At 43.6% G+C, this 22436-nt stretch overlaps 2 protein-coding genes across 3 annotated transcripts in view; both read left to right on the forward strand.

Annotated features, from left to right (window-relative positions):
* Nucleotides 1–357: 357 nt before the first annotated feature.
* LOC122916292 (protein PET117 homolog, mitochondrial) lies at nucleotides 358–3757 on the forward strand. Of its 2 annotated transcripts, none has more exons than XM_044263505.1 (2): nucleotides 358–533; nucleotides 3596–3757. In XM_044263505.1, exons 1-2 carry the CDS (start codon nucleotides 438–440, stop codon nucleotides 3743–3745), a joined length of 246 nt encoding a protein of 81 aa, XP_044119440.1. In that variant the 5' UTR covers nucleotides 358–437; the 3' UTR covers nucleotides 3746–3757. The 2 variants fall into 2 exon arrangements, with proteins under 2 accessions (XP_044119440.1, XP_044119439.1); XM_044263504.1 differs by lacking the exon at nucleotides 358–533 and adding an exon at nucleotides 2198–2759.
* A 293-nt stretch (nucleotides 3758–4050) lies between these two features.
* The window catches only part of KAT14 (lysine acetyltransferase 14), a 33749-nt gene continuing 15363 nt past the window's right edge, over nucleotides 4051–22436 (forward strand). Inside the window, exons 1-6 of the mRNA XM_044263503.1 lie at nucleotides 4051–4313; nucleotides 6619–6737; nucleotides 11546–11667; nucleotides 17403–17584; nucleotides 19242–19658; nucleotides 19795–20363. Coding sequence (XP_044119438.1) covers nucleotides 4055–4313; nucleotides 6619–6737; nucleotides 11546–11667; nucleotides 17403–17584; nucleotides 19242–19658; nucleotides 19795–20363 — 1668 coding nt within the window. The 5' untranslated portion in view covers nucleotides 4051–4054. The remainder of the gene's footprint in view (nucleotides 4314–6618; nucleotides 6738–11545; nucleotides 11668–17402; nucleotides 17585–19241; nucleotides 19659–19794; nucleotides 20364–22436) is intronic.

Consider the following 22436-nt stretch of genomic DNA (forward strand, 5'->3'; position numbering starts at 1 on the left):
TGGTGAAGTTGGTATGGAGCAAAGGACCCGGGTCACCATCGCGCTCAGAGGGGACAGGGGTGTGTGTGTGTGTGCGTGTGTCCGTGTGTGCGCGCGCGCGCGCCAGGGTCGGGAGGATTGGGAAGAGGCACTCCTTTCCCAGGTGTGTCTGTCTGTGTGTGTGTATGTGTGTGTGCGAGCGCGCGCGTGTGTGCCAGGGTCGGGAGGATTGGGAAGAGGCACTCCTGTCCCAGGACCTCACCCGCAGACACGCTTTCCCCCGAAGCAGAGAACGCCGCTCGACTCTCGATTGCTCGCGCCTAGCGCGGCGGGCGGCGCACCCGGCAGCCGGGGCTCTGCGCTCGAGCTGTCGAGCCTGACCCGCACCCGCAGAGAATCGTTCGGCGACGGCCCCGGCCCCTGGCGGGTAGGAGGCGGCCGCAGTGGCCGGCGCGGGGATGTCGAGGAGCTCGAAGGCGGTGCTAGGCCTCTCGGTGGTGCTGACGGCAGCCACCGTGGCCGGCGTGCATCTGAAGCAGCTGCAGGACCGGCAGGTCGGTGTCACGTGACCGCCTCTTCCGGGACCCGCGCGGTGGCCGCGGCGGCGGCGACTGCGACCTCTGGCCCCCGATCTGTCTCCGCGTGGTTCTCCGCTGCTCCTCGTCTTTCCCTCTTTCGTGGGCTCCTCGGCGGCGCGACCCGGATCCCCCGCGCTCTCGCGATTGCGCCCCGGCTGCCGCCCGGCGGGTCTTGGGCGCCGCAGTCCCCGAGGCCGCGTGCACCGGGAGGCACCAGGCGACCCCGGGCGTCCCCGACGCCTCGGCGCCGCAACCGCCTGGCTCCCGCTAAGACTCGCCCGCGGCGTGGTCGGCGGTCCTGTTCCCAAATCACTACCAGCCTGCGTGACACGGACTTTTTCAGCGTCTCACCTGGGCCGCTGCAAACTTGAGTCGGGAAGGGGTTTACGTGGGGTGCACTCAGCAAGTTGGCTTGTCCCCAAACCCAGGCCCAAGGATGAGGCTCAATCCTGATGTGTTTCAGTGCTAGTGAGGTTTTGATCCCAGGGTTAAGGAGGCTTCCCGGCATTCACTTTCCGTGCCTTTGGCTAAGGTAATTTGGTGGATGCTTTTTATTTTATTTTATTTTATTTTTGGTCTTTTGTCTTTAACGGAGCAGTTTGTTATGGAAACCAGATTCCGGGAACTATTTTCTTTTTTACGGTACTTTTGTTTCTGGAAGTAACTGTGACTTACTGATGGGTAGATTAGCCGTCCATTCTGTATCTCTGAGTTCCTATTTTCTTACTCCAGTTGGCGCATTTTTAATGACTGATCTCACCATGTTTAAGGACCTAGTGTCAGGCTCTGCACTAGGCACTTTGGGACTCAAAGATAAGGAAGGATAGGCGTTCCTGAGTCTGTAACTGATGCATAGCAGTGCTGAATATTGAATGTGACAACAGGCAACTAGGTCAGCACGTGTGTTAGAGTTGAGCCTAGTTTGCTAAGGATGTAAGGAATGAACTGGGTTAACTAGTAAGCAGTCTTTCTTGCATTGGGCTGAGCTGTGTGCTTGATATACAGAGGTGAAGCAGATGAGGTCTTGGTCCTCGTTCACAGTCTGGAAATCAGAGAAAGGTGTGATGGTGTAAGAATTTGGGGGAGGGGGTATTGAGATGAACCACGGCAGGGCATGAAAGAGGTTAGAGATTGGGGAAAAGTATGGCTTCTCAGGGAGGTAGCTTTTGGAACAGAGGCAGGAGAGTTTCTCTTCTAAGAAGTGAAAGGAAATGAGATCAAAAGAAATTTGAGATGAAGTAGAGGGCAGTGTGTCCTAATTAGCTTGGAGGTCACTGAGGGCAGGGATTTTCAAAGAGTATGGAGTAGGGTGGGTAAGAACTTGGTTCTGAACTAGCTACACATCTCATGTTCCTTAGAAGTTTTTACAATGTAACCTACTCCAGACCTCTTAAATCAGAATCTCTTGGAGATGAGGGATCTGGTTTAGGCATCTTTTAAAAGCTACCCAGGGAATTCTAACATGCAGGCCGGCTTGAGTATCACTGTGCTAGAGAGGGGAGGAGCAGAAAGATCTAGTTATTTGGAAGTTAGGTGAAGCAAAGATTGGCCAGAATAACATGTGTTTATTTTACATCCAGTCACCATGGACTTTCTTTCCAGCCTGGGAAGGAGCAAAACAAAGGATTGACAGGGTGGGTGTGCTGGAAGTTTCAAGGAAGCAAGAAATAACATAATGACTGTAGTTTTCTCTCATTTTTTGACTGTCTACCTCATACCAGCTACTGACATTCATCCTTACAGGAAACCAGCAAAAAGAGTAATGCTACGTTAGTAATGGTGAAGAGGTGTTGGTGGTTAGGAAGGTAGTTTAAGTGGAAGTCACAGGCAATCAGCAAATACTGAAACTTGGAGGAGTTGGAGGAAGGTAGCAAATGGTGGCAGGAGAGCAAGCTCCTAAGCCATACTCTGAAGTCTGAGAAAGGAAGGGTGGGGTCTCAGAGGCAGGTTTGGGAAGAATGTTTCCAGCCCATGGTGTGTGCCTTGGGAGGCAGGGAGGGCGTGTGGGTGAATATGTCATGGTATAAGGAGCAGGGGCAGGGGCAACTGGAGAGGGAGGAGTCAAATGTCGCTGGAGATCTGGCCAAGGAGCAGTGTTCCAAAAAGTTGGTTTTCAGTTGTGTTGTCTATTCCAAGACTCTTAAATTCCCCAACTCCGCTGTAAGAGGGAATGAAACTCTAGGCCTGGAGGACGTCCGGCAAGTAGGTACTTTGTGAGTTTTTAAAATAGACTTGATAATTTAAAACAAAAAAACCCAAAAACCTCAGGCCTGGGCCCCTCACAAGAGAGGCTTCTACCTCACAAGACCCCTGTTAAAAATTGTTTTGTGACCTAAACACTATAAAATGGTAATTATTAGTAATGACTGGATTTTTGCTTTAAAAAGTCTCACCTTAGGTGCTAGGTCCGTGTTCTGGAATTTTATACGTATCTTTACTGCTTATCAAAATAATTATCACTGATGGGCCTTTATTTTTTCCTCTGTATTTTTCCCATCTCTCTCAGTTGTGTAATTGGCTAGTAATTCTGTATAATTTTTACTTCCCTTTACACATAAGAAAAAGTCAGGCTCTTTTTTGCATCCTATTTAAATTTCAGTAACCTTTTTTTTTCTTTCTTTGATGTTTATTAATGAGCGAGGATAATTGCCAACAGGAAAGTAGTTCATAGAGTTACTATAGTAAATCTCGCCAAGTCTTTTACAGCATTGAATATCAAACTTAAAGTTCAACACAGGAGCAGTTTTTTCTTTTTAAATTAATGTTATTTCCCATTAAGTCTCTATACTAAATGTTCAGGAATTTCTTAAAATATGGTAAGATGTCATTTTAGTAATAACACTGGTAGAGTACACCACCAAATTAATCTGATGGTTTATTACATTTTACATTTATGGAGAAAGTTGAAATAGTAATTGCATATTTGGAGTCTCAAAGTTTTCAGTATATTTTAGTAGCACTGTTACTCGGATTGAATGGCACGAGGATGGAAACCACCTGTCCAAGGTGTTACTGAAATCTGTTTCTTACATTTTTAGAGGCTTCATGATGGAGTGATCAGAGACATTGAGAGACAAAATCGGAAAAAAGAAAACATTCGTCTTTTGGGAGAACAGATTATTTTGACTGAGCAACTTGAAACAGAAAGAGAGAAGATGTTATTGGCAAAAGGATCTCAAGAAACATGACCCAAAATGGTTGTCAAGTATTGATGGGACAGTGTCAAGTGTGAGTGTGCGAGTGTGGATGGAGGATAGCTTAGTGAGGACTTCAGCCTTTTTTTGGTCACTGTCCTTTCCAGCTTGGCCAAAGAAAAGGACAGTGGATCATATGTTCTAAATTACTGCTTTGAAAGTCCCGTCTGAGTCAAGAAGCAGGCAGACACTCTTCTGAAGAATTTCTGTCTTTGTGGTCCTGGTAGAAGCCCCTGTAAGCTTCGTGTCCAGAGTTTAGGATTTTTAGTGAAAAAAGGACTTTGGAACCTGTGAGAGGAAGGGATGGATAGTAACATTCACCTGGGTAGTTTGATAAGCCGGCACGACGATGAAGCCACGAGAACATCTACCTCAGAAGGGCTGGAGGAGGGAGAGGTGGAGGGGGAGACTCTCCTGATTGTGGAATCGGAGGACCAGGCATCAGTGGACTTATCTCATGATCAGAGTGGGGATTCCCTCAACAGTGATGAAGGAGATGTGTCGTGGATGGAGGAGCAGCTGTCCTACTTCTGTGACAAGTGCCAAAAATGGATACCGGCCAGTAAGGAGCTTCTCAATTCCTTTCATTTGTCCTTTCCTGTGTAAAGGTTTGTTTTTCTAATCTGTGAACAAAACATGAAATGTAAAATGGACCTAAATAAAAAGATAATTATTATACTTCTTATTAGTTTAGTTGGTTAATGACAGATTTCTATAAAGCATAGACACATTTGTATTAATAAAAATTACTGTCAAACTCTCACATTGTGAAATTAACGTTCTTGATGGCAATCCAATAAAAATAAGAAAATTGGAAATTCTTTGTTATTTAAAGAATTAGCCACATTGTTCTGACAAGATCATGTTACAGATTTGGGGCCAAATAATAGGCCCAGTAAGTACAGAATTAAAGTTAAGTTACTCTGGTAATATTTAACTCCCATGGAAAACTGCTGTTGAATGTTGAAGTAAGTGAGAATTAGCAGATTAAAAGTATTTTATGCTCTTTTTCTGGGACCATTCTTGTTTTCCACTTGCTGGCCTCCTAGATCTGCTGGCAAGAGATACACACACACACATGCTCTCCTGATACCTCACGCTTTTAACTTAATCTTTGCATCTGCCAGCTTCCTGGCTCTCAAGGAGCATGCTTTGCCAGCCATCATGAGTCTTACCAAAACAGGATTTTCGCATTAGGCAGAGACTAGTAAAGACATATGTACCGGAGGAATTTTTTGTGTTTGTGTTTATAACTAAGAGAAATTTCTGTGTGTGTGTGTGTGTGTGTGTGTGTGTATATGTGAAAGGGGTCATTTTCTGGTATGTGGAAATGTGTTTAAGGTGGACTTACTATTCAGAATAATCGTTACTATTAATAAGCTAACATTTTCATTTCATTTCATAGGAAAAAATCTAGAACTTTCTATGCATTAGCTAATGTTGCTTCTGAGCAGTGTCTGCTTATTGAGTCACACACCTGCCTGAAAATCTCAAGAGCATTCCCCTTGTCCTCAGGATGTATTTTTTTTTTAAAAGATTTTATTTATTTATTTGTCAGAGAGTAAGAGCGAGCACATGCAGACAGAGTGGCAGACAGAGACAGAGAGAGAAGCACCTCCCTGCCGGGCAAGGAGCCCGATGTGGGGCTCCATCCCAGGATGCTGGGATCATGACCTGAGCCGAAGACAGCCGCTTAACCAACTGAGCCACCCAGGTGTCCCCAGGATGTATTTTAAACAGTCTTTCACGATAGACCCTGCTAGCTTCAGCTTCTCTTGTCAGTGTCCTGTCCCCACACAACCAGAAATTTGCAGTTAGGGTGAGCTTTTAATTCTCCACAAACAATTCTTTCTTATGTTAAGGTCTTTGCACATTTTAATTTCCTCTCGAATGTGTGTCTCTTTAGCCCCCAGGCACCCCTCTTCCCCTGGCCAATTCTGGTCCTTCTTCAAGCCCCCTAGAGACCCCACTCTTCTAGGCCTCCCATCTTCCTAATAGAGGGTGGGCCTCCCTTTTCTGTGCCTTCACATTGCCCTATGGTACAAAGCACATTCCATTCCAGTGATTGTCCTGTCTCCCAGAGCATCAGCATCTCCTGAGGAACATTGAAAAAGGCAGAGACCCACACCCATTTTCAGAAATCGACTCATTCTGTGTGAGATAGGCCCAGGCATATTTTTAAGAAACCAAAACCACTCCCTGGGTGGTTCTGATGCGCTGTGAGGATGGAGAACCACTGTGCTGTTGTGATGACATTTCCTCATCTGTGGCCCTCAAAATTCATAAACTGCTGAGAGCAGACTGTCTTGGGTACTGTATTCCGGTTCTTACGCCAGTACCTGGCATGCAGTGGGAACTCAGATGTTTCTTGGAAGAATATGTAAAGAAGGGCGCCTGGGTGGTTTAGTTGTTAAGCATCTGTCTTTGGCTCAGGTCATGATCCCAGAGTCCTGGGATCCAGCCCTGCATCAGGCTCTCTGCTCCCCGGGAAGCCTGCTGCTCCCTCTCCCGCTCCCCCTGCTTGTGTTCCCTCTCACTGTGTCTCTCTCTGTCAAATAATAAAATCTTAAAAAAAAAAAAAAAGTAAAGAGACCCATAGGAGTCAGGAATATCAACAGTTGGAAAATCCAATGACAGCAATAAAAACTTGCTTTTCCAGAATCTTGTAAAAGTTAGGGAACCACAGATCTCAATAGGCATATACTATGTTAGAAAAACAAAAGTCTTTTCTACCTTCCCTATTCCCATCCTGCTATCATGGGTTGGCTGAAAAAGGAAAAACATGGAAAGCATGGAAAATCTGGTTGATAAACTGATAAACGCTGCTGTAGATAAACCTGTGATGTGCCTTTTTGTTTTTCTCCTAGGTCAGCTGAGGGAACAGCTCAGTTACCTTAAGGGTGATAATTTTTTTAGGTTCACTTGTTCCGACTGCTCAGAAGATGGCAAGGAGCAGTATGAAAGGCTGAAGCTTACGTGGCAGCAAGTGAGTAAAAAGCTCTCCTCGAATTCAGGAGGACGATCCCCCAAAGAATTTATTGGAATGAATATTCAGAGAATGAGGATCTTACTTCGAGACATTGAGTTTTGAGCTATTTTGAGGGTCACTTTTTATTTCACAATGAAAATCATATTCCAAATATATGGAGAAAGGAGTTCTTTGTAAAAGTACTCAATGCTCATTTAGTGAATTAAGTTTGAGATTCTTGAAAACCTCTGATACACGCAGAATTTCATTTATATGTACTACCAAACTCTTAATTTTTATGGAATTGAAAGTGAGGTTCACATTTTTCTGGCAGCCGTGTTTAGAACAATAAAAACATTTAAAAAAAATGTAAAGATGGCCATATTTACATTTTTAAGAATGTGAAGATTCTGCCACAAATTGTTGGGAGGTATAATGTGGCTCATTGCATAAACCAACATAAATCCAGTTTTTCTGTATTTGAACACAGACATACTTGAATTTTTTTTTTTTTTTTAAGATTTTATTTATTTATTTGAGAGAGAGAGACAGTGAGAGAGAGCATGAGCGAGGAGAAGGTCAGAGAGCGAAGCAGACTCCCCATGGAGCTGGGAGCCTGATGTGGGACTCGATCCCGGGACTCCAGGATCACGCCCTGAGCCGAAGGCAGTCATCCAACCAACTGCGCCACCCAGGCGTCCCAGCTTGAATATTTTTTGTTCAGTGAATACCTATGACCACCTTTTAACCATCTCTAGTACTAGCACCATAATCCAACTGAACAGTAGCCTGAATAGTAGCTTTTTCCTGATCTCCAGTGTGCATTAATTTTTTTGGTTTTGTTATTAATATGTCTAGAACAGGGTGCCAGTGTTAACAGTAAGGTCTAAAAATGAATGAAGTGTACTTACTGAGTGGCTCGGACAAACCCAGTGCTGTTGCAGGCCTGGAGACTGCGATGCTGAGTGAGACAGCTGGGTAGCTAGCATTCTAGGTATTCATTTTAGACAGTAAGCAGACAAATAAATGAGTTAATTACCCATAGCATTTTTTTTGCTAGGAAGGAAATACACAGGGTAATGAGAAAGAGTGTAGAGGAAATGGTCTTAGCCACTAGGTATTCCTTATAAACTGCAGCTGCTTTAGCAGCTTCGACGTTTATTTTAATCGTCAGTGCTTCCCCAGGAGATGTGTTAATGAAATCTGTCAGTGGTGAACTTATGGAGCCTTTTTTGACTTGGCTGAAAATATGCAAGTGGAAAATGAAGGGAAGTTTGTACTGAGGCCATAACCTCATAAATATTATAATTATGTTTTTCTCAGCATGTGCATGGGATGTTATGTCTAGACAAGGTCAGATTAATATTAGTAGATTACTCAGATGCATATACCAATGGCAGATTTGTATTTGATCTGCAAGTAGCTTCTCAAAAAGCCGTAAAGAGCAAGAGTAGCAAATACGTATAGTTTATTTGCAAGAATACGAGTGTTTTGTGGAGGTTCTTTTTTTTTTTTTTTTTTTCCTTATTTATTTGACACAGAGAGATCACAAGTAGGCAGAGAGAGGGGGGGAAGTGGGCTCCCCGCTCAGCAGAGAACCTGATGCGGGGCTTAATCCCAGGACCCTGAGATTATGACCTGAGCCCAAGGCAGAGGCTTAACCCATTGAGCTACACAGGTGCCCCTGTCGAGGTTCTTTTGAAAAGAACAACCGGCTTTTGGATATATTGCTTAGAAGACAGAATTTTGGTTCAGTTTGCACATTTAATTATACTAACATCACTTGAAAATCATGTTTGCACTGCCAGAAGACAGACTGATGGGAGATAATACCCTGGTATGATGAAGTGGTAGGTCAGACACTTGGTAGATCTGGTCTTGGTAAACTACTGACCAGTATTTCCAGTCGTACATAAAAAACCCAGACTCTTAAGAAAGAGCTGAAAGGGAATCAGATGGTTTTGGATAGATTCTATTGATCGATATCACCAACCAGTATATTGGAATGTAGCTTTACTATCTTTTTAGATCTTAACTTTGTTGATTCCTCCAAGTAATAAGTAGAAATGCTTGTTTGATCGCAAAATGCCATTAGTGAAGGAGTCTGGTCTCCTGACCTTTTTTCCAAGCGCTTTCTTGTGTCCTCTCCTCAGTGATTTGTGAACCACAGTTGGAAATGCAGAAGCTTGATCATGTGTTTGGGAAGGGTAGGGAACTTGTTACATTCTCATCCTGGACATTTACTCTTCTGTTGCAGGTAGAGAATGTACCATGACCTATCCTCCTTATTTTTCTGGGTGTTTCCCAGCACATGCTGGTCAAGTGCCTGCTGTGGCTATGCCAGCCTGGACCTCTGCCCTGGGGACACACTGTCACTGATGGGCTTGGGCTGGTAGTGGGAGAGCTGAACACTGACCTGGGATTCCTTTTCTTAGGATTACAGATTCCAGGAGAGGAGGAAAACCATCTCCTTCATATATTGAGTTTGTAGTTTGTGCAATAAATACTAAGTGGTCATAGAAAAAGTTATTTTCCAGTAAATATATGAATTTTAACTTTCTAAAGTCATGAAATATTTCACACGTATGCCCCCCCCCCCCAAATACCAGAAATAGAGTAGCAGACAATGTCTCTACAACTGAGATTAATAGTGAATCAATGTCTCTGAGCGCTTTGGGAGTAGGCAGAAGCAGCTCATTTCAGTCTCTCATTAAAGTATTTCTTGAACAATAAGTTTTTAAAATTGTGGTAAAATATATATAACATGAAAGTTTATCATTTTATCTGTTTTTTTTAGCATATCATTCAGCGGCTTTAGGTACATTCACATTGTTTTGCAACCATCACCGCTGTCCATCTCCAGAAGATTTTTATCTTGCCATGCTGAAATTCCATATCCATTAAATAGTAAATCCCAGTGGACAGTAACTGTTTTATTTTATTTATTTTATTTTTTTTAAAGATTTTATTTATTTGACAGAGAGAAATCACAAGTAGGCAGGGAGGTAGGCAGAGAGAGAGAGGGGAGAAAGCAGGCTCCCTGCGGAGCAGAGAGCCCGACTCGGGGCTCGATCCCAGAACCCTGGGATCACGACCTGAGCCAAAGGCAGAGGCTTTAACCCACCGAGCCACCCAGGCGCCCCGACAGTAACTGTTTTAAAGATGATGTTTGTTGGCTGATGGGGACCTGTTTCAAAAATGTGTGGAAGAACGTGAAAACTCTATAGATGAGGTTAATTGTTTGGTGGGCTGTCTGTAAGTTGCAGGAGTCTAAGGAGGGGGGAGCTCAATTAATGGGAAACGTAAGCATTATTAGAAGTGTTCAGCATTACCAGGCCCTTGAAGTTAGATTATCCTCTGGACCGTAGGGGGTCTCAAGCTGTGAGCACAGGTGGTAGGGAGCCTGAATTATAGTTCAGTAGCCCCCTTACACTTTCAGGGTGCGCTTTCTGGAAAAAGAATCAAATTAGTGTCTTTTCATGGATTCTCTGTCCCCTTTTCAGTTTCAATGGCCCCAAATCAATCATTGTTTCTATTAGGTTGAAAACCTAGTTTTGTTTTATTTATTTATTTATAAGATTTCATTTATTTATTTGACAGAGATCACAAGAAGGCAGAGAGGCAGGTAGAGAGAGAGGCGGAAGCAGGCTCCCTGCCGAGCAGAGAGCCTGTGTGGGGTGCAAGCCCGGGACCCTGAGATCATGACCTGAGCTGAAGGCAGAGGCTTAACCCTCTGAGCCATCCAGGCACCCCAAAAACATAGTTTTGAATAGCTGGTATCATTTTGTCGATTTATATGAAATTACATAATTCAAAATTGCATGTAAATGTACGAAGAAATGCCTGAAGGCATGGTGATTGAATGTCTCAGAAGTGATTGTTCCTTGATGGTAGATTTAATTCAGAGTGCTTTTTACTCCTTTGCTCTTCTATTATTGAAATCTTTTACAGTGAACATGTGTTACTTATATTTCTGGAAAACACTTCCCAATTTGGGGCCATGAATTCATTACCTGTAAACAAGCAAGGCTGGACCAGATGAGGAGTTTTCACATGGAGCTCTGGGGGTGTCTTGGAGCCTCAGAGCAGGCTGAGCAGCCAGACCTCTTGGCTCGGGCCCCCCTGTCTAATGCTAATGTCATCCGAAGAAAGATTTCTATGTATGAAAATGGCTAAACACTGAGTAGATGGTGACTAACATTATTTTCAGCTTTGAAATTCTGAGAGTCCTCTGTTTCTGCTATGTGAAGAGCTTAGAAAAATATATAGGCAGGGATGACTTTAAAAATATTTAATAAAGGTCAGCCCCAGCAGTCAGAAAATGGGGGCTGTAGTAGGTACCTGGAGGGCTCACGGCCAGAGGTTATCACCTATTTAGTGCCTCATTGTGTAAGAGGAGAGATGCAGGGATGGGGTGGGGGGGGGAGTAGTAACCACAGCCAGATTGCTTAGTTGCTTAGTGTTTCACGTAGGATGGAGAGATGCAGGGAACAGGGTTGCAGAGGGGAGTAGCAACAACAGGTTGCTTAGTTGCTTAGGATGGCTGTTTCTTATCCTGACCAGTTCAGCCACACCTCAGCCCTGCATATGCAGTGTGTCAGGAACAACTGCACATACTGTAGTGGGTAGTGCTGGAAGCACTAGTGTTGGAAGCAAAACAGGAAATAAAATTCTCTACTGAGACTATTCCAAGGTATTATCCTTTCTTTTCCACCCTCTGTTCCCCACCCATTCCTACACAGGTATAAAACAATGACCATTTCCCTTGGAAGATTAGCATCCCTAATGATGCTTTTCTCCCAGCCCTTGTTGGATTTGTGTTCCAGGTTGTCATGCTGGCAATGTACAACTTGTCTCTGGAAGGAAGTGGACGGCAAGGTTATTTCCGATGGAAAGAAGATATCTGCGCCTTTATTGAGAAACATTGGACCTTTTTACTAGGGAATAGGTAATGTGATTTTTAAAAAACTTACACTTGAATGAAGAAGTAAAGTGCAAGGTACAGAAGGTTTGAGACAGCCTAACGAAGCCCTTTAGGAATTCATACTTGTGGCAGTTACAAAGAATGTTTTAATTCCAGAAAATGTTGTTACTTTTTTAAGTTAAAAAATTTGTTCACCAAAAACCAAAGTGGAAGCATATACTATTAGAAGTATAGGTTTCTAGGAGTGCCTGGGTGGCTCAGTCAGTGAAGCGTCTGTCTTCGGCTCAGGTCATAATCCCAGGGTCCTAGGACTGAGCCCCATGGCAGGCTCCTTGCACAGTGGGGAACCTGCTTCTCCCTCTGTCTCTGACTCTTCTTCCACTTGTGCTCTCTCAGTCTCTCTCTCTCTCTCATGAATAATATCTTTAAAAACAGGTATAGGTTTCCAGACTTTTCTCCTCCTACTTTAGAGGAAACTTTTAGTTTCTACTGAGCATGAAGAGATTTGAAGAGATTCTTATAAAGTTAAAACATAGAACATTGGGTTGCATGAGGCTGTTTTATAGTTGGATGAGTAACTCTAATGTGGGGATATAGGGTCATCATGTCCTTTTGAAATCAGTATCTTACGGAAGGTCAGAGGAAGAAAATGACAGTGATGGACTGTACCTCTTTAAATTGCTCTTCATGAATGGACTCATAGCAGTGCAGTATTTGTTTTTATTAACTAGCAGATAGAACCTGTTGATAACGTTTTGGTGTTGCAGCACTTAGCAAAGTCTAGGTGCATTAATACGCATACAGCTTGCTCATTCATTCTTCTCTGTGATAGTGCACTGACTTTCCTGCTGATCACGCCTCCTTGGTGGCTGCTTTGGTAATCCAGTGCACAGATACTGAGATCAACAAGATTTTTATTGCTATTAGGGATTATTAAGTTTGCAGCTGCACTGGCAAATCGTGTGAGATGCTGATTGTTAGTTGCCCTCTGACGTCCCGTGTGAGGTTCATAAATCTTGCCTAATTGGGTCAGTGTAGATGTGCCACAGGCTCTGATCACAATCAGAACAGGGAGTCTGTACCTGCCCTCACTCTGAAGGCACTGTGGCCTCTGTTTCGTACAGCGCAGAGAGGTCACATCTCTGCCAGCGTCACTGGGAGCTCAGGGCGGACAGCCGAGAGGAGTGGCGGCTTTCTGAAGGCTCGCTCTGCAGAGAAAATAGAAGAGATTCGGTTCGGTATTACAAAAGGAGTTATTTTTGTTCTTGAGTTATTTAGTGCTACTAAGAAAAGAATTGACAGTATAACTGGTTCTTTTCTTAAAGAAAGGAAATCTGTTGTCTTAGTTTAATGATTTAGCACTATTTATGGAACTTAATACACCCCATTTATAAGGCACAAGAAAGGGAGAAAACTGATAAAATTAGATCTTGGAATGTTTTCCTGATCTTAGTGCCATTCTGCTTGGTAGATTGTCTTCTTGAAGAAATTGGATTTAAATTGCCTGTTTTTAAGGATTTTACCACATTTTAACATAAGTTCTTCAGTTGTTTCATTTGTTCATTTGCAGAGCATGTTCTGAGAGGAATCAGCCAAGGCTTTCTTCCTTTTTAATACTTTACTGAAAGGCATTAATTACTCTCCAGTTTCTGTGCAGTTTAGCCATTAAACTAGTGGGTTTTGGCTGTGTTAGTGTATCACTTGAATTACCATTTACTTATTTAAATTCAGACACTTTTTTTTTTTAAATAAAGACATTCATTCTAAAAAGAAACTTCAAACCACCATGGTAAGTAGAAAACCCTTATCATTTGCCATACATAGAATGACACTATAAAAATAGGTGTGCTAAAAATAAAACAGTGCTATTAAATTGTAGCTGGATCCCAAGGCCTGTAAAGGCAATTGAGACCCTCTGTCTTGATTAAAAAGGGTAGCAGCGGTTGTTAGGGAGAATTTAAAGCAACAACCTTCTCCTTGATCTCATCAGAAGGATTGAAGGATCATTAAAAATTACTCTGTGTGGGGCTCCTGGATGACTCACTTGATTAAGCTTCTGACTCTTGTGTTTGGCTCAAGTTGTGATCTCAGGGTCGTGAGACTGAGCCCTACCTGCCCCAGCCTGGGAGTGGATTCTCTCTCTGCTGGTCCCCTGCCTCTTGGGCCTGCGAGCTCACGTGCACAGGCTTCCTCTCTAAAAAAAAAAATTGCTCTGTGATTCCTTGTCACTCAGTTTCCTGCCTCAGTGCTGTCCTTTGCTCTGGGGACTCTGCTGTCAGCATCAGTTATTGGAAAAGCCACCTGAAACCCCTTGCCAGAGTCAGTCAGTGCATATATACTCACACATCTCTGTGAACATAGGCAGAATCACTATGCCCCAGGGAAGCGGCCTGCAGAGGACATGCACAGTTAGAGCTTTTTCATAGCTACTGAAGATTTTCATTCTGCTATCCATAGAACATTCTTTAAATTCTCTCTTTTTTTTTTTTAAGATTTTATTTATTTATTTAACAGACAGAGATCACAGGTAGGCAGAGAGGCAGGCAGAGGGTGAGGGGGAAGCAGGATCCCTGCCAAGCAGAGAGCCCGACACAGAGCTCGACAATCTTACAAGGGATAGTGTGTCATAACTGACGGCTAGATTTCTGGTTTTATTGTGCATAAAATGGTGTATCTTAAAGTCAATGAATCTTACATTTGATGAAATATGATAAAACACATTCATATTATTTAAAAAGTTTTAAATGATATGGCAAGGATTCCAGGAAGATAGCAGGGTAGGAAGCACCAAAAGTCTTTCCCTAAGACAGTTGAAATGGCAGAATCTGTCTGATGTAATTATTTTGGATCTTAGATCTATATTGAAGTCTTGAAACTTCCAGGGGGAGGCTTGGAAGGTAAATTACATTGATTGTGGTGGATTTCGGCTCTTAGCACAGTGACATTTCCCCATTCCACACCGTTCAGCCCTGTGGCGGCAAGCAATGCACTTGTTCCAAAGCAGCTCATACACAGCTTGTGGGAGTCAGGGTAGACAAAAAGGACCTTGTCCTCCAAATACCAGGAATCTGCTCGTATCACTGATTGCTGCTTCTGATCACAGAAATGAATATGAAGAGGTGGGTTGCACCTCCCCTGAATGGTGTCAGCCCTTTTCCCTATGGCTGCAGTGAGTTCAAGGGGACTTAAAACCCTGGCACTTTCCTCCCCACCTTCATTTTTCTCTTTGCCCCCTTTCCAGAGCCAGACATTGAAGAGTAAGACAGTCAAAAGTAACCACATACACAGAGGAAATCAGAAAGTCATTGCGCATGCCCAGGGGAATGACCCAAGAAGAACTTAAAATTTATACCCAAGGCAGATCTTTGATACAGAGATACCTTACAACAATCAGGAAAACAAAAACCCTTAAACTGCAGGGAAGGAAAATGGTCTGATTTCCAAAGTTACTACATTTTTAAATTCAAATATCTAATTTTCAACAAAAATTTATAAAGAATACGAAGAAACAGGAAAGTATGGCCCATTCAAAGGATTAAAAAACAAACCAACAGAAACTGTCCCTGAAAATGACTTATCAGTGATCTACCAGAAAAAGGCTTTTTTTTAAAAAAGATTTTATTGATATATTTGACAGAGAGCACAAGCAGGGGGAGAGGCAGGCAGAAAGAGAGGGAGAAGCAGGCTGCCCGCTGAACAAGGAACCTGATGCGGGGCTCGATCCCAGGACCCCCAGAGTCATGACCCGAGCCAAAGGCAGACACTCAGCCAGCTGAGCCACCCAGGCATCCCCAGACAAAGACCTAAACAACTGTGGTAAAGATGCCCAAAGAAGTGATGTGGAGAAAGTCAAGCAAATGATGTCTAAACAAAACAGAAATATCAACAGAGAGATTAAAAACCTGAAAAGAGGGGCACCTGGGTGACTCAGTGGGTTGGGCCTCGGCCTTCAGCTCAGGTCATGATTTCAGCGTCCTGGGATGGAGCCCCGCATCAAGCTCTCTGCTCAGCAGGGAGCCTGCTTCTCCCCCCCACCCCCCACCCGCTTCTCTCTGCCTGCCTCTCTGCCTACTTGGGATCTCTCTCTCTGTCAAATAAATAAAAACTTAAAAAAAAATAAACCAAGAAGAAATTCTGGAGCTGAAAAGTTCAGTAGCTGAAATGTAAAATTCCCTTCAGGGATTCAGAAGCAGGTTTGAGCAAGCAGAAATAAGAGTAAGCAAATCTTGAGGGTAGGAGAGTAGGAGTTACTGGGTCAGAGCAACAGAAAGAATAAAGCTGGAAGGAAAGTAAGCTGTGCCTCAGGGACTTGGGGGAAGGGGCACCATCAGCTAGAGCAGCATGCCCACTGTGTGAGAAAGCAAGTAGACACCCCCCCCCCAACGCCCACACTATCCTTTGGGCAACAGTGGGACTTGGAAAGATTGGGAAAAGGTATGAATGTAGGAGAGGTGCTCTGGGACCAAAACACTGGGGCGGAAGGTAAGGTATCATTGTCCTTATCTCAGGGTGCTCGTGCCTATTAAAGCTCATGTTTGTAGTTTTTCTTTGTTTTCTAGCACATCTTTGTCCCTAAGAATCCTTTTTTTCTTTTTGCCTCCTAAGAATATTTTCCACCTGTTAAGGCTGGTCTTCTAATGAGAGACCGTGTTTCAGGATTTCTGGTAATTATGTTTTCAAGGTGGAAATACAACAGTTGCCTTTAAAAACATTTTCAACAGGAATCTGAATAGTTGACGTTTTACGTATCATTTCAAGTTTTTGTTACATATTTCTTCCCCCCCCCCCAAAACTGGTTATTCCCCCAGTGTTCAACTGTATTTGTGGAACATAATGTATAGTTTTATTCCACTCTACTATGAATAGGCAAACGAGCTGCCTGAGCGTTGCATCTGACTCCTGGGGTAAAGTGAACTGTTCACTAGGGCTAATGATTCTCTTGCTTGCTTGCTTTTTTTTCTTTCTTTCTTTCTTCCTTTTTTTTTTTTTTTTAAGATTTTTATTTATATTTGACAGAGAGAGATCACAAGCAGGCTCCCCACTGAGCAGAGAGCCCGATGTGGGGCTTGACCCCAGGACCCTGAGATCACGACCTGAGCCAAAGGCAGAGACTTAACCCACTGAACCACCCAGGCTCCCCTCTCTTGCTTGCTTTCTTGAAAGCTGTATTTAATTCACATATAAAGACAACTTTCATTTCAGTTAGCCTGTGGAACTCCATAATCATGATAATTGGGATAAGTGTTTTATTTTGAGCTTTGTTTGAATTATTTCATTTAATCCCCACAGCAACCTTATGAGCTAAGTTCTGTTACTCTGATTTTAAAGAAGGAGAAACTGAGGCAGCCAGAAGGTGGTAGAACCAGGACTTGAAGCCAGGCAGGCTTCAGAGCCTCTCCTTTTTTTAAAAAATATATACTTATTTATTTTGAGAGAGGGAAAGCACACATGAGTGGGGAGAGAGGCAAAGAAAGAGGGAGAGAGAGAATCTCAAGTAGATTCCCTGGTGAGCACAGAGCACACATGGGGCACAGTCTCATGACCCTAAGATCATGACCTGAGCTGAAACCAGAGGCAACTGACTGAGCCACCCAGGTGCCCCCCAGAGCTTCTCTCCTGACTGTTAGGCTCTTTTCTTTCAAAGATTGGAGGTTCCCTAGGGTATCACAGGCTTTGAGTCCTAGAGTATACAGAGTGTATTTTCTATATAATGAAAGCACTGAAAAGCCAGTAATTTTTAAATTCTTGGACTTTTCCAGGAAAAAGACTTCAACTTGGTGGAGCACAGTAGCGGGTTGCCTCAGTGTGGGAAGCCCAATGTTCTTCCGTTCCGGTGCTCAGGAGTTCGGAGAACCAGGATGGTGGAAGCTTGTTCACAACAAGCCCCCAACAATGAAGCCTGAAGGAGAGAAGCTGTCTGCCTCGACCCTGAAAGTGAAAGGTACTCCTGGGAGAGCAGTCAGTGCAGGATGTTGGCCCGGCCGAAGCCACGTGTGAGCTTACGAGACATCCTGCTTGTACCAGGCAGAGCCTGTCTGCCTCTCTGAAGTGACTCTGTTTGGCAATTTCATTATGACACATTTTGTGTCTGCTAGAAATAAATACCATATTAAAAATATTTTATCATTTAAGCTAGTGACCAGTTGTATTTGTGCTTCCGAGGTGAGCACTCAAGTTATGAGTTCTGTAAATTTCCTTTGGTATCTGAAAAGTTCTCTAGTTCCAATCTCATTTTGTTTTATACCTTTTTAATATGGAAATTTTTAAAAATCTACCAAGGTGAGTAGAGTAATGTAATGAACCCCTGTGTACCTTTCACCTCGCTTGAGCAGTTAATTGCTAGCAGTCTCATTTTATTTAGACCCCTTGGTACTTCCTCCCAACCCTCCACCCATCCCACCCCTTGGATTATTTACAAGGAAATCCCAGGTATCATTTAATTCTTAAACATGTCAGTATGTTGGGCGCCTGGGTGGCTCAGTTGATTAACTGTCTGCCTTGGCTCAGGTCAGGATCCAGGGTCCTGGGATGGAGTCCCGAAGCAGACTCCTTGCTCATTGGGGACGCTGCTTCTCCCTCTGCCCCTGCTTCTACTTGTGATCTCTCTCTGTCTCTCATAAATAAAATCTTTTTAAAAAATCTCAGTATGTTATCTTTAGTAGATAAGGACTCTTTTGTAGTCTTAACTATCAGGCTATTCACACACTTAAAAAAAAAAAATGAACCCCTTATAGCCACACATTGATCTGGTTTTTGTATATCTATAAAGTTTTAGTGAGTTTTAAATTTTTAAAAATATAATTGAGGAAAAAAATAGTATTGAAAAGTAGAAAGCGTGGTAGTGTCCCTCTTCCCAACACCTACACCTTTTTCACTCCCCAGAGTAACCACAGCTATCTCTTGTGAATGCTTTTAGAAGTTATTTCTGCATATTTAAGCATTTTTATTGAAAAATAAACTCTTCCTGTAATACCCATTCTCTGTTCCTTCTTCCCCTTACGAGGATACCTTGGACATCTTTCCATAGCAGTACATGTAGATCTACCTTCTTTTTTTTCTTTTTTTTCATTGTATCCCATTGAGCAGCCTTAATATGGTGATATATAATAGCCCATTCCCCTGTTAATGGATGTTTTGGTTACTTCTACCTCTTTGTTGTTGTTATTTTAAACAGTGCTATAGTTGTACAGATTTGTCTGTAAATTATTTGTGATAGATTCCTGGAAACAGTTTACTATATTGAAGAGCATTATTTATTCAGAATTTTAACTGGTGTTGTCAAATTACCCTTCAAAAAGTTGTAATAAAATATATGCCTTACTAGAAGGGCCTGAAAATACTCATTCCCCATAGTCTTGCTGAGCATTACCAAACTTAATGGTTATCAGTTTCGATAAGGAAAAGATAACATTTAATTAATTAAATTTGCATTATAATCCCTTTTTTCTTAAGAAAGCTCTAAGTCTTAGTCTAGGTCGTTCATTGAACATTTCTCTATTTTGAACATGGTAGTTAAGTTCACAATAACAAATTAGTAAAACAAATTAAAGTTGAGATATTTGTTCTGGAAAATTTAGGTATTTATTCTTTCCCGGCAGCCTCAAAACCAACTTTAGATCCCATCATTACTGTTGAGGGCCTTCGAAAACGGGCAAGTCGGAATCCCGTGGAATCTGCCATGGAATTAAAAGAGAAAAGGTCCCGTACTCAGGAAGCAAAGGACATTAGGAGAGCCCAGAAGGAAGCGGCCAGCTTTCTTGACAGGAGTACTTCTTCGACTCCAGTGAAGTTCATAAGCCGTGGCCGCAGGCCAGATGTGATTCTAGAAAAAGGAGAAGTGATTGACTTCTCATCCTTGAGCTCCTCTGACCGCACCCCTTTGACCAGTCCATCTCCTTCTCCATCTCTGGATTTCTCTGCCCCTGGGACCCCTGCCTCTCACTCGGCCACACCCAGCTTGCTTTCAGAAGCAGATCTGATTCCAGATGTGATGCCACCACAAGCCTTGTTTCATGGTAAGACTTGCCTTTCTTGCATCTTTGGTTTTATGTGTGGGCCCTGATACAATGCATGCGTGTTCACCTGGTGGGCCGTGTGCCCTGCACTTCTTCTTTCCTCAGTCTTGATCACACTGTCTTGCACTCTGCACAGATGATGATGAGATGGAAGGCGATGGGGTCATAGACCCAGGGATGGAGTACGTTCCACCTCCCGCTGGGGCAGCAGCGTCCGGGGCTGTAGTCGGGGGCAGAAAGAAGGTCCGAGCGCCGGAGCAGATAAAGCAGGAGGTAGAGAGTGAGGAGGAGAAGCCCGACAGGATGGACATTGACAGTGAAGACACAGATTCCAACACATCTTTGCAAACCAGGACTCGAGAGAAGAGGAAACCTCAATTGGAGAAGGACAGGAAACCTAAAGGGCCCAAGTATACCCCTGTGAGCATCTATGAGGAGAAGCTGCTCCTGAAGCGGCTGGAAGCTTGTCCCAGTGCTGTAGCCATGACACCGGAAGCTCGCAGACTGAAGCGGAAGCTGATCGTCAGGCAAGCAAAAAGAGATAGAGGATTACCACTTTTTGACTTGGATCAAGTTGTTAATGCTGCTCTTCTGTTAGTTGATGGCATTTATGGAGCCAAAGAAGGAGGAGTTTCGAGGCTTCCAGCTGGACAAGCCACATACAGAACGACCTGTCCAGACTTCCGAATCCTTGACCGATACCAGGTGAGCCTCTCGGGGCGGCCATGGAGGTGGGGCAGGCAGCACCACCGAGTGGGCACAGCTGTGCTGGGACTTAAACTCCCAAGTGATCTGGGAGGAGACAGGAAACAGCAAGGGAGAAAGATACAAAAATTGCTGGGCTTTATGTTTTGAAACTATTCATTATGAATACCCATTAATACATCTAGGTTGGTTTGTTTCCTTTGGGGCATTCAAGACAGCCTTGACATTTTGTCTCTCCTAGTCCCTGGCGGGGACTGAGTTTGCATATGGTTTGTATCATCGCCCTGAGTGACACTTTTGTGGAGGACGTAGAATGTGCCAGACCATGTGCTGAGCAGGCTCCGAGGACACGTAAACATCTCTGTAGGTAGGGGATACATGCAGGCATAGATCAATGCGTATCAGTGCTGCTCAAGAACATCCAGAGGAGTCCAGGTGTGTGTGTGCTCCTGGGAATGAGAACTTCAAGAATACACCCTTCCACAGCACGAATGAGAGGTCTTATTTTCCCGAATCTTTGCTAGCTCTTGCTCCTAAGCAGCCTTTAACTACTTTTGCTAATCTGATGGCTGTGAAGTGAAATCTTATTTTTTATTTACATGTCTTCGTTTACAGGTGAGTTTAAACATTTTTCACGTTTCCTAGTTGTTTCTCTGTCGGTGAATTGCCTGTTTGGATAATTTGCACATTTTTCTGTCTTCTTTGGAAACTAGTGGGCTGATGGTGCCAGTGTTCTGATCTTATTCTGTGATGTACCATGTGTGGGGCCTTTTCTCCCATTGTGTTGGCCATGTGGTGTGTGGGCCTTTGCAGTTTGAAACTCTCCTGGAATTCTGGAACATCTTCTTCATTTCCTGTCTTCTATTTTCTCTCTTCTGTCTCTTTAGAACACACCTATTATTTGGATCTTGGACCCTTTAGACCAGGGGTTGGCAAGCTTTCTGTTAAGGGGCAGACAGTAGATGGTTCTGGCTTTGCAGACCACACAGTCTGAGTTGCAGCTACTCTACTGTGCTGTTTTTGAGACCAAGATAAAACGGTTGGGCGTGGCTGTGTCCCAGTGACAACGTTATTTACTGCAACAGGCCAGATTTGGCCTGTGGGGTATAGTTGGCCAACAACCCCTACCCTAGATGGATCCCTTGCCTTTCTTTTTTCCTATTTTCTTTCTTTCCTGGGAGGTAGTAACTTGCCTGCCTGTACCTAAGGGTGAATAGGGAGCACCGGGAGCCTGCTTCCCTGAGGCTTCCCATTTTCAGTCCTACCGTTGACCATACCACGAGCTCCCATGTCTGCCTGAGCCTCTCCCGACAGTCTAGCCTTCTACCCATGGAGGGAAAAATCGTTTCTGGATGTGGGCAGTGGGGGTGTAATTGGAGGCTTTAGCCTTTTAAGTAAATAGACCCTCAGTCCATAGTCCTCTTGTCACTCTCAATGTTAGCAGGACCCATCACCTTCCCTGAGGCTCTGCATGTAAATCATGCCTCTCCTGGTCTGTCTGCATTGCTGCCTTAGGCTCTGCTCTCTGTTCTTAGCCATTTGCCACTTATCAGATGATTTTGTTGTAGTCATCTACTCATCCTGTCTTTGTTCTTGTGGGTTTGTCTTTTTAATCTCTATACTTAATTTTTTAAGTTGTGAAATGTATCCTATAACTAAAGAATATATAAAACACTTCAGTATAGTTTATAGACTAATAAAATAAGTGCTTTTGCATGTATCCCTTGGATTAAGAAACAGAACATTACAAGCACATTGGAGGTTCTGTGTACTGCCTACTCTCCCCACCCCCCCCCACCCCACCCCCCGCCACCGAGGGAGCCACTCTGAGTTTTTTTTTTATGTCACCTTTAGTTTTTAAAAAAGGCTAAGTAGGAGGCACCCATCTAGCTTTGTAAGGACTTTGCCATTCTTAGAGGGAGGCTTCCAGGAAGGGTAAGCTGAGCAGTCTCTCTGGGTCAGTGCTGTATAGAGAATTGTGCTCCCCTACCCCCCATTCCCCCCTTCCTCCCCCACAAGGATATATTGACATTTTTGCTCCTGGTACTGGTGAGTGTGACCTTGTTTGGAAAT

The sequence above is a fragment of the Neovison vison genome, chromosome 8 (genome assembly GCF_020171115.1).
Source record: "Neovison vison isolate M4711 chromosome 8, ASM_NN_V1, whole genome shotgun sequence".
NCBI lineage: Eukaryota > Metazoa > Chordata > Mammalia > Carnivora > Mustelidae > Neogale > Neogale vison.

Excerpts from the sequence above, each read along its gene's own strand:
- LOC122916292 (XM_044263504.1), top strand. The coding sequence starts at position 2,529 with ATGGTGTGTGCCTTGGGAGGCAGGGAGGGCGTGTGGGTGAATATGTCA. Across the intron at positions 2,760-3,595 it reads GCCTGGAGGACGTCCGGCAA|AGGCTTCATGATGGAGTGAT; the intron begins GTAGGTACTTTG and ends TTACATTTTTAG.